General features: G+C 39.2%; 2 protein-coding genes and 1 long non-coding RNA gene across 6 annotated transcripts; 1 reads left to right on the forward strand and 2 right to left on the reverse strand.

The window, feature by feature from the left end:
* The first annotated feature begins 91 nt into the window (after positions 1-91).
* On the forward strand, positions 92-8393 carry LOC139992146 (discoidin domain-containing receptor 2-like). Of its 4 annotated transcripts, none has more exons than XM_072012757.1 (15): positions 92-878; positions 2223-2400; positions 2509-2614; positions 2921-3146; positions 3467-3614; positions 3774-4075; positions 4200-4413; positions 4516-5148; positions 5346-5503; positions 5586-5750; positions 5833-5942; positions 6028-6207; positions 6290-6382; positions 6455-6596; positions 6747-8393. In XM_072012757.1, exons 2-15 carry the CDS (start codon positions 2316-2318, stop codon positions 7077-7079), a joined length of 2895 nt encoding a protein of 964 aa, XP_071868858.1. In that variant the 5' UTR covers positions 92-878; positions 2223-2315; the 3' UTR covers positions 7080-8393. The 4 variants fall into 4 exon arrangements, with proteins under 4 accessions (XP_071868858.1, XP_071868842.1, XP_071868849.1 ...); XM_072012741.1 differs by having other exon boundaries at positions 92-592; positions 669-878; positions 4200-5148; XM_072012748.1 differs by having other exon boundaries at positions 2229-2400; positions 4200-5148.
* LOC139992326 (uncharacterized) lies at positions 6576-11344 on the reverse strand. The gene is made up of 2 exons (XR_011801073.1): positions 11266-11344; positions 6576-6783 (listed from the first exon to the last, which is right to left on the reverse strand). It is a non-coding gene; the product is annotated as an uncharacterized lncRNA (long non-coding RNA).
* Positions 8328-11126, reverse strand: LOC139992316 (ubiquinone biosynthesis protein COQ4 homolog, mitochondrial). Its single transcript, XM_072013055.1, has 4 exons — positions 10865-11126; positions 9274-9632; positions 8773-8996; positions 8328-8651 (listed from the first exon to the last, which is right to left on the reverse strand). Exons 1-4 carry the CDS (start codon positions 11124-11126, stop codon positions 8474-8476), a joined length of 1023 nt encoding a protein of 340 aa, XP_071869156.1. The 3' UTR covers positions 8328-8473.
* Positions 11345-11724: the final 380 nt, after the last annotated feature.

Below are 11724 nucleotides of genomic sequence, written 5' to 3' on the forward strand. Positions count from 1 at the left end.
GCTAAGTTGTTTCGAAACATATTAATTTAAGCTAAGTTGTTTCGAAACTCGTTAATTTAAGCTAAGTTGTTTCGAAACTCGTATTATAAATAACCAACACATTTAAACGCGCGAAATACCACAGAATTACCTTATTTCTTTTGTTACATGAAGGGAGAGAGAGAGAGAGAGAAAGAGAAAGAGAGAGTAAGATACAGAGAGAGAGAGAGAGAGAAAGAAAGAGAGAACGAACGATCGATCGATACAACTACAAGTTGATGGTGATTACTCCAATTTTCTTCGAGTTAATTATGCTCTATGCTGAGTGTAACGTACATGAAAGATCGATACCATTATAACGATATCAACATCGTTACTACGATCGGAGATACATACATTGGAGGGATGATATTCCCCTATATCCCCTTTCGCCCCACTCTTCTCCGCCGCTCCTATCTTCGAGCAAACTCACCACCACCACGGGCCGATACCATGGATGTTGGGCTAAAGCTTTGGTCCAGGGTGGCGGAGTTTGCATTGAACTACGTTTCGCGAGAAACGCGACAAGACGAACAAATTTATTCGCCGAAAAGAGCCGAAAAACTAACCGAACGTGAGAAAATCTGTCAATTATATAGTGCGGGTATCAACGATTCTTACGAGTTGTCGTTTTTTCTTTTCCTAATTAGGACGTGCACCGTATGTATATACGTATATGTATAGAGAAAAGAAACAAGGAAAAAGGAGAAAAGTTAAAAGAGAAATTGAAATTACGATAAGTTGGTGCACTTTGATTCGTGGCTAGCTTTACAACGATGCTAAATTTCTTTCGTTTTTCAAAATTTGCCGTGTTCACGTATCCCGTATACGCAATAAGTGACATGCGTCAAGCTTAAAAGGTAAGCACCCTTTGACATTGAGCTTTTTATCAAACCTATCGGGTATAAAGATCCAAACATAATAAGTGTCATATCGCATTAATTACGAAAAAGAAGACGCACATGTTTCATATTTAATAACAATTGATGCGATCCATTTTACATGGATGTAATAGATGTAGAAAAAATTTGGTAATTATAGTTTTGATAGCCGAATCGAATGAAAATTACATTATGAAACAGATCAGTTTCAATAAGGAAAAGAAAAATTCAACTTTTTTAATTTTTATAAATTTTTATAAATTCAATTTCGTCGGCTCATTTTGAATAATATCGAGTATAAACGGATATTATTACATCTATCGTAGAAATTATTAAAACGAATACGTGTGCGTGTGTGCAACGTGTAAATAGTAAATAGATCGAGAGAAAAATACTTAACGGGACATAATAAGATTTCTCTAATCGTAAGAGAAAAGGATGATTCGATGATCCTGTATATATTTACATTTGCCTTTGTGTTTGTATTTATGTTTACACAATGACGTATATATATGACATAGTTAAATAACATAAATATTATAAATATTGAACCGTTTGTCGAAAACGAACGAAAGTCCGAACAAACGAAACAAATGGTGCAAACGAGTCGAACATGGTCATGCTCTTCCTCTTCCTGCGGCACGCTCGTATTGATCGTACTTTACTTGTTGCACGCACACCCAATACTTATCCGGGACCCCGTGCGCATTCCCTAACCCTCTTTGTCTTCATTTTCCATCGGTGAATCTAATTAACGTGCAACCTGCGAATTGCCAGCTGCTAACTGCCGACCGTACAAGCGCTAACCTATCTAATATCGATAGTAATAGCGATACTCAATAGCGGTTTCGATAGTTTCAATTTCTTCGCCTCTCAACCATCGACAATCTACGATCGATTCTTTTTAGATCTTTCTTTCATAAGTACGACCAGATACCTAAAATGGATATAGTTCCGCTGCTCTTTCTCTTTGGATACACTTGAACATCGAACGCGTCTCGCGTGTATTAACGCGCTGCTCTAGTCCTTTCTCCCTCCTTTAATTTCATAAATCATGTTTCTTTTTCTTCGGCGCGGTACGATTAATCACGTACCACATGCAACATCCACACCTACGACGACCATCAATCGCGTGTATTTCGTTTTTACAGTAAAATAAATTGCGCCACGATATGGCTTGAAAAGCAAATAGCGATTACTCGTATTACACTTATGATCGATAACACGTAATATTTAAGCTGAAAGTTATTATAGTTGAAATTAAAATATAGTAAGTATAGTTAATGTACAGTTAATGCGATTAGTTAATTAAGCAATATACAGTTACAGCTTGAGAAATCGAACAATGTTAGCAAAGGACTCGGTCTATCATGAACTGTAAAGAAATCGAGAACGATAGAAGATCCGGATATCGAGATGCGGTGCATCCTAACGGTTGTCTCATTGGGAGTGCTTCTGGCAACTGTTCGCTGCAGAGAGAATTCAACGAAAAACGTTTTCGGTGAGGAAATGAGCGAGTAAAGATAACGATATCGAAGAAATTAATTGTAAAAAGATATGATCGATGAAATAAGGCTTGTATGTGAATACGTATGTTCGCAACTTGCAGATCAGTGTATCTTTCCCCTTGGCATGGAAGAGGGAAAAATTCCAGATGATGCGATCACCGCTTCTTCTAGCTACGAAACGAAATCCGTGGGTCCCCAAAACGCAAGGTAAATTGTTTTAAATGATCGTTGTCGATAAAGGTAAAATTATACGTACTATTCGATGCGTTTTACCTTCGAACGATTAAATTTCAACGTTTTACGATTCTTTTATCAGCTTCGCGTCAGTTTCGTTCCGTTAAACGTAAACACTACCAGTGGTTGGAATTTAAATAAAATAGGATAAGAGATGTTCGGTTGAAAAATAAAGTTTAAAACGATATAAATACATACGTATACGCAGTATGGTGTGGTATGGCACTGTAGCGTAGCAGTCGGTAAGAAACGGCGATATCAGTGTTTGCACGTTTGCAGGATAAGACAAGAGAAGAATGGTGGCGCTTGGTGTCCAAAAGCGCAAATCAGTAGCGCGATAAGAGAATACCTGGAGATCGATCTGACGAAAAATCATCTGATAGCGTGGACCGAAACTCAAGGACGGTTTGGCAATGGTCAAGGTCAGGAGTATGCGGAGGCTTTCTTTCTCGAGTACTGGCGCGACACGAAATGGCATCAGTATAGAAACTTGATGGGTGACAGAGTTCGTGTCTGTGTGTGATAAATCGACCGGAAATCGTCTGCATTGCTTCGAATTCAAGCACAGTCGCATCGAATACATAAGTACTTACATACATACTTATATACATATGTATGGGTTGTCGCGAGGAAGGAATTAGAAAAATATAAGAAAGTTACGATATCGTAAGCTTTCGAGCGGTTATTCAAGGAAAAACACAGTCCTACGCTCTAGTCTGTACTCGAGAGCAAGGCGAGACGTCTCCGGTGACCGTTGATGCTGAGAAGCAATGCGGCTACCGATATTCCTACGTCGATACACCGATCGAGCGTCGTTCGTTTCAGGTACTACGGGGCAACAGCAACACCTACTTGGTGGAAAAGCAGAAGTTGGACTTACCGTTTGTCGCGAGCAAAGTGCGATTCGTACCTTACAGCCAACATCCCCGGACGGTTTGCATGCGGGTCGAAATTTACGGATGCGTATTGGAACGTGAGCATTTCTATACCGTATATTTTACCGTTCGCCTTACCGTTTAGGCGTTTCGTCATTTCTCGTCTATCGATTCGACGCGTTACGATCTTGATAACGTGTACGTATTATAACATATGTACGCATTATACGAACATCGACTATTTTTCTCATCCTCAGAGTATGTCGCGAGTTATAACGCGCCCAAGGGATCGAGTCCCGGTCCCGGAGGACGAAACGTTCAGGATGCTTCGTATGACGGTGTCGAGATCGAGCCTCTTGTTCTCGTAAACGGTCTCGGTCAATTGACGGATGGAATATTAGGCGAAATTTCTGAAATTCTCTCCTCTTCGACCAATGCTACGAACTGGATCGGTTGGTCGGATCGTACTACAATTCAGATTATTTTTCGCTTTCAAGAACCACGAGAATTTCAGAATTGTACCGTACACGTCGCTCGTATACCACAACTAGACGTCGAGGTTCGTTTTCTTTATTCTTTTTTTACAACGAGCTTACACGCACATGCACAAAAATTTCAAAATTAGAATTTCCTTTATAAATATCTTTCCAAAGCTGACAATTTTTCTTATTTTTTTTTCTTAGACATTTTCGCAAATGCGCGTTTGGTTTTCCACCGATGGTGAGAACTATCAATCGGAAGCAGAAAAATCCGAGTGGCCGATCGTTGCTAGATCGTCCGCTGCCGAAACGGTTTTGGTATCGATCCCTTTACAATCTAGGATCGGACAATTCGTAAAAGTGGAATTCAGTCTTGCCGCGAAATGGTTGCTTCTCAGCGAAATCACCTTTTATACTGGTAAGTGTTTAAATAATAGTCATATACGAGTACAAGAATATAAGAAAAAAGAAAGAGTTGAACGCGAATTAATAACCGCTTTGATAACCGTATTGACCGCAGGTAGCACAAGTCGGTCGAACGATTTGAATATTTTAGCTGATGATCAATCATCGGAAATTCAGCAAAATCGAAGCGAACCACGAGCAAAATCCAGCAGCTCCGTCATTCACTCGACCATCAACTCCGTGAGTTTGAATGTAACGGATCTTTACCAAATCGACGAAGATGCCTCGATACCGGATGTCTTTCCCGTTGGTACTTCCCAAACGTATATCGGCCTTGTCAGCGGCCTATTGACAGTGTTTGTCCTTTTCTTAACATGTACAACATTTTTGATCAAACAAAGAGGCCGTAACAAAGTCGCTTTGTTGCAAAAGCATACAGCTCTACTGTGCGACTCATCCGCACCAGGCATTGCGATCTCTCCGAAGGATGTTAAACTCTCGAATTCGATCGTAACCGGATTATCCTTGATTCGCAAACCTATCATTATTGCCCCTTCCGATAACTTGCCTGATCGATCCAATACAGATTTCCAAACGGATGCCAAAGCTGCTGTCGTCGATTCTCACTTCGATAATTCTGATGCCCATTCCACTCTATACGAGAGAACATACAGTCTGTTCTCCGAAGAAAATCTCATAGTTGCAAACTCAAACGTGTCCTCCACTTGTACAGCCGAATCATGTTCAGGTGAATCTAACCAACCTTTTTTATACGACAGTTTATATACCCTAACCTATTGATTTTCGCGCATATTTGTTCTAGTAAACTGTATTATGCATGTGCGTATGCATATATGATACTATATATATTATTATTACGTATATTATGTTGCGTTATATTACGCCAAATCTCATTTTTCTTCTACCCAATTGAATCCATTTCAGATTTCAAGCGCAAGTCGAGCTTCACGACAAACAAGTATGCGGAAGTAACAATGCCAACGACTATGACATATTCGACGAAAAAAGCGTTTCATCTTCAATCGAGAAACACGAATCAAAGAATCTACGAGGGGTATTATGCGGCAACAGACATTTTAACGGTAGGATAATGGATCAGATGTGTTTATAAAAATTCTAATAAAGGTATTATATAGAGATTTTTATATAGATGTATGGTTGTAGATAAAAAGAAGGGAGATCCCGTCGACTATGAGCCCGTTTACACCGCTTCACATTCGCGAGGAAACCGTATGTTTACCAAGTACCATTGATTCCTACAACGTTCAGCGTGTTTCCAGACACAGATTAAGAATTTTAGACAAACTCGGTGAAGGAAATTTCGGTTTGGTAAGAAGAAACAATATCGATGTATTAAACTGATAGTTTACGAATATGAAATTTAATCGAATACGTATGCTCCATTTGTCAGGTCCATTTATGCGAAGCAAAGGGAATCACGAATCCCGAAGTAGGAGCGATCCAAAGTCGGCAAATTGTGATCGTTAGGTCTCTTTGGCGAGGCGTTGTAGATTCTTTAAGGTATGTTACTAATTCCGAAATGTAACGCCGGTTCGAAAAACCTTTCTTTATATTCTTATGGCATTTTGACTTGAGCAATACACAGGTTGGACTTTACGAAGGATATGCATGTTTTGGCGATGCTTCAAAATTCAAACATAGCAAAGATGATGGCCTTGGTAGAAGAGGAACCGTTTGGAGCTATTTTCGAGTTCGGTCGATTCGGAGATCTCCTTACCTTCTTAGAAAGTCGCGGTGGTAATTTGGACAACAAGGACGATATTAAGTGAGTAAAATATCGTGATTATATATCAATAGTGTATTTGTCTTTTCAATTTCCTTTCTATTCTATTATATTCTATTCGCAGCTATGACAACCATTTAAGCTTTGTTACCCAAATTGCATCTGGCATGAAGTATTTGGAATCCATGAACATTGCACATTGTGATTTAGCAGCCAGGTAAGTAAATCGAGAAAAAAATGACAGAATCCGTATATATATCCTCGATATATACGTTGTGTAATATTTTAGGAATTGCATCGTTGGTCAGGATCTGACAATAAAGGTGTCGGATCATGCCATATATTGTAACAAATATGATCATCATTATTTCATCGACGGGCATAATGTAAAAGTTCCTCTTCGTTGGATGGCATGGGAAGCAGTGTTACTAGTAAGTGACTGTTTCTTATTTCCTCTTCATCTCATCTCTACATCATCGTCATAGCTACGTCTCCTCGTCTTGTGTCCCTTGAGTATATGTTTCTGCTATCGTAACTTCGCTACGGATCCCATTTATTTTCATTTTTGTTTTTCCTCTCAGGATAAACGTAGTTGCCGAGCCGACGTTTGGTCGTTTGCTGTAACAGTTTGGGAAATTTTTCTAAATTGTAAGGAGATACCATATGCGGATTTAACAGTGGCACAGGTTTTAGAAAACTGTGGCCGCTGTTACCAAAACGAAACGTATATCGGTGGTAATGGACAGCCCGATGACAACAACGACCAAAGAAATCATCATCGAATTCTTTCACAACCCGATCATTGTCCTGATGACCTCTACCGTATAATGAAAAAATGTTGGAGTACACGAATCGAGGACAGACCCCAGTTTGCGGAAATTCACCTATACCTCGAGAGACTAGCCCTCGATTGAACGTTCGAGATACTCGAGATCGAGTAGCACGGACCAAATGGTTACAATCAGCCAAGAAGCATCCTGTACGTAAATTTCAGCTTTTTATGCTGACTTAACCTGTATTTTCGCTTCATTAATTTCTTTTTTATATCTATTCCTAATGTATATTTCAATCCACCTTAAAAATATCGTAAAACTATTTCTTTCCTCCATTACAAACACTCTTCGTAATCGCTTCAGGATGCTCTGGCCATTAACTTTTAATGCTCAATTAGGTTTATATATAAATCAACTTTTATGCATATAGAAATATACACACACATTTACACTTGTACACACTCACATACATCAAGAGAGAGAGAGAGAGAGAGAGAGAGAGAGAAAGAGAAAGAGAGTGAGTGAGTTTCCGCAATTGTGAAACACAAAGCACCGTAATAAGAAATCATATTGTCTTGTCCTTCGATCAACTGTAAATGATCGGTTGTAATATGCAAAAACAATCGATGATTCAACATTGCAACCGTGATTCTTTACGTATGAATATTCCAACAGCGAAACAAATAGACGTTGCAATTGCGTTACAATTGGAATGTCTAGTACCTCAGCTTGTTTAGCGCCCAATAATGTTACAATACTGCTCATTCTGTATGTGCGAAGAATAAGGCGTTGCATATGAAAAATAAATAAGATTTACCGGTTTGGAAAAACGCGCGGCAAGAGAAATAAGTGAATTTAAACGATCGAGCACGCAAACGAATACAGCAGAAGTGAACTTTTCAATGGATCGTTAATATTTACTTTTTATCAAAAATAGGCGGAAGATGGTTTACAAAAAGGGATATTGCATTGTTTCGCATGTATACATGAATAAATTCGCGTGCTCGAGTTTTGCATTTGAATGGGTTACGCCGTTACGCTGCAAATATTTGTAGAGTAATAGATAAAACTGCATATCAAAAAGATAGCAAGTAGCGGTTTGCGGGCGTTACTACAAACCAAATGGGACAATCAATATCACGAACGTTGTTTCATACAAATTAGACGATACGCGACTTTAAAAAGTAATTATCGATCGATTTGCTAACACTTACCGAATATTTTAGGATATTACACCCAAGCATTACCAATCGGATTGTATCCTCACGGGTGAATCGATCGTACTCTCATCGTATCGAGCGTTGATATCTACGCGTGCGTTTCTATAGAAGCATAAATTTTTTTAAATGTGCGATTACATTGATCGACATTTGTAATACGAATCATACGTATCCCATTAAAAATTATATTCTTCATATTTCCAACGTTACGGTAAATAAAAATTGTTATACACTATCTAATAAGCTGTGTCTATTGTTGGTGTTATAATATATGTAAGATAGTAGACAATTAGAGGGAAAAGCGTACGAGGAATTTCAGATTTCATTGCTAATGGTTCCTGTCGGCACCAAAGGGATGATGTTTGTTTCTCGATGAAAATCGGCAAGGGGTTGCTCCCAACGTTCTTCGAAGTAGATACCCAAGAGAAATTTTGTACCAATTCCTGTGTTGATGGCCCAAGGCAGATGATGCTCAAGATATAATTTCCTTTGCCTAAAACGCCAAACAGAAATCCAACTAATTGGATTGGATAAAATCCAGCGAATTGAATAAAAAGAAGATGGAGACAAAACCATCAACCGGTTGCAAGTATCGTGTTTCGAGATGAATTTACCTTGGACGCAACCGAAACGCTCCAAATATCGCTCCGCTGAAACACATTGGTAATCGTAATTGTAACGCTTCTACCCACTTGACCGTCACTTCTCCAAGCATTGTGGTTGGCATTAGAAGTAGAGCATGATAAATATCATGTGTTTCTCGATATCGTTGCATTACATATGCTAATTCAGTATCTTCAACGAATCTGACCGCAGGTCTAGAATCGGGAGACACGTTCTGTAACAGACCAATATCTTTGTTCCAATTTGCAGAAACGCGCTAACAATTTCAGTATATGATATAATTTGTAAGAAACGACCGATCGATTGGTGTGATCACCGTCTACGTATACCTCTATCTAGTGCGCGATGCAGTAACAATTTTCATTACGAATTATACGTGTAGCGAAACATGGAAAATGAAATATGAAAAATGAAGGGTGTGCGCGGATTGAATCGAATCAAATCGAATCGAATCGAATCGAATCGAATGGAGTCAAGTCGAAAGAGCTTACGTTAACGTCCAAAAAATCGCAATAGATCCTGCCAAGGGTTCCTTGTGGTAATCGTCTTAGCGCGGAAAAGTCAATCGTAGACGAGGATATACGTGGTTTCCTGGCAAGAATGCGAGATCCCTCGGAGGTTGCGAGCATTTTTTGATGACAGTAGGAAAGAGCGTCGGTACCGGTCGTTTCTGCCAAGCATGCGATCATGTCGCCGCGAAAAGGATCAACGAATGAGATCGCGGCTGCACCGGCCGCCAAAATTGCACGTTGCACTGGCGACAGAGATACACGATGTTTCGCGTAATCCATCGTGAAGGATGACGAGCAGCCAGTGCTGCTGAATAATCTTCGAAGTGGCCAGCCTGAAACTGACGGAGGACTGAATGAGAATCGATCGTGTTTCTTTTCTCCAGAAATTAAATTTATTCACTATAAAGTACTTTTGTACACGTGCATTATTAGTGGTAGTATATTGCACCTTCGAGATTTCGAAGTACGTATGTACAAGTTGTATTTCACAAGGTAAAGGTGATACGCTATGGCGCGCAACATCTTATTATTCATTTCTTCTATCCGGTAACGGTCTTATCGCTTTGGTATGGAATCTTATATCTTATTTAAGACTATTACTATGGTTTGTCACGCTTGCTGCTCTTTCCCTATTCCCATTTCGTTCCCTCTTTTTCCTGCTCCCAAAAGCTTTATCATTCCACAACAAGGACACGTGATACGTGTCGAACACTAACACAGATACAAACACTAAACAGAGAAATGCGGTGATGGGCTCAAGGAAGTGAGAGCAACGGAGAGAGAAAGGAAGAGAAGAACAGAAAGAGCCGCGGCGACACATGGCACGATTTCGTTGCTCTGTACATCGATCATACAGCTTGCACTTTATTTGTCGTTTGGTCATCGGAAAGCGGAGAATACTTTGGTTCGGTCGATTCCTTCCTTCGAAAGGTTACCCAAGTGTAAACCAAGCTACCGACGACGCTTAAATTCAATCCTATGAAATTTAACCACGTAAATATGTAATCACCACCGATCATCATTCCGAGATAAGTAACGCATATATTTTTCAAACATCCGATTATCGTGGTGGTCAACGCAGAGTTATAAAGTGTACAAAGTATCATGCTGTAGGACAATACAAAACCCATCACACATGAAAGGCCAAACTGTACAAGAAAGAACACATTGTTCCAATGTGGAAATTCTATGATAGAATGCATGTCTCCCATCCAGTAGGCAATGATAATCGCTGGGACAATCATAAACAATGAATTATAGTACATCAGTCCGTATTTTCCCAGTTCCTTCGAGTCCAATTTCTTCTTCATGTAGACACCGTTGGCAGCGGTGAAAAAATCGTTCAATAGGATAAAAAGATAGCCCTCCAAATTAAAAGCAAGATCATTTAACGCAGCCACCACTGCCCCGACTATCATCGTGTATACGCTCAACTGAACGGAAACACGCGCTCTTACTCCGAGAATATAGTATTCAGCGATCATCGTCATAAGAATGCTAAATCGTCTAAGGGCGGTGAACATCGGAAGGCTCAGCTGTTTCGTACCACCTAATCCAAAGATCATGTTACCGATGTAAATGATCGGTAATGGCCATATCTTGACACACGTTGTTGTTTCTAGGTTAGGAAATTCAACGTAGCGCAACTTCTTTGCTGCGAAAAGTAACATGATCGTAGCCAACATTTGTCCTATGCCAAGCATTTGAAACGATGGAAATTCGAACGACGTCAGCACTGTCTTATTTACAACTGTGATCATAAATGAAGATAACCCGTAAAATAGGGCAGAACCGACCCTCGCGAACATCACATTTTTATGATTCCACGGCATAACGATCAAAATTGATAATATTTTCTTACTCTCTTCTTTTTTCTTACTTTCTCTCCTTCCCTTCTCTTTTCTCTACGTTCCAATCACAATTTTTGTATTACTAATACGCCAAATTTATGTCAAATTTCATAAAACATACACTGGTATAACCTTATCATCCTTCTATCGGTTTTCTATTTCTCCTTTTGTGCTGCACACGTCGCCAACGAAGATTCCACTATCCTACTGGATGAATACTTAATGTTACTAAATACCATTAAGATTTGTTTGTAAAACGTAAAGTACACACACGAGCGCTTCTTTTCTCTTTAATTATTCATTAAGCGTGTTGACGTAATATTGTATCTTCCTCTATTCCTGTTTCTATTTCTACCACGGTGTTGCACTACTCTTCGTTTATTGTTGTTGTTGGCACATACAAATTTTTTATCTCGCTTTTCCTTCTGATTTTCTCTTAATCTACTATCTTTGTTCTCAAAATGAGTCTCAGTATATGTACGTAGTATACTTGCATACATATGTATATCGCGTTTAATTCTTTTATATGAAGATTAAGAATTTCTATTTTGCAAGATTTTTATCAAATTCCTTTTATATC

Source organism: Bombus fervidus, chromosome 2, assembly GCF_041682495.2.
Source record: "Bombus fervidus isolate BK054 chromosome 2, iyBomFerv1, whole genome shotgun sequence".
Taxonomy (NCBI): domain Eukaryota; kingdom Metazoa; phylum Arthropoda; class Insecta; order Hymenoptera; family Apidae; genus Bombus; species Bombus fervidus.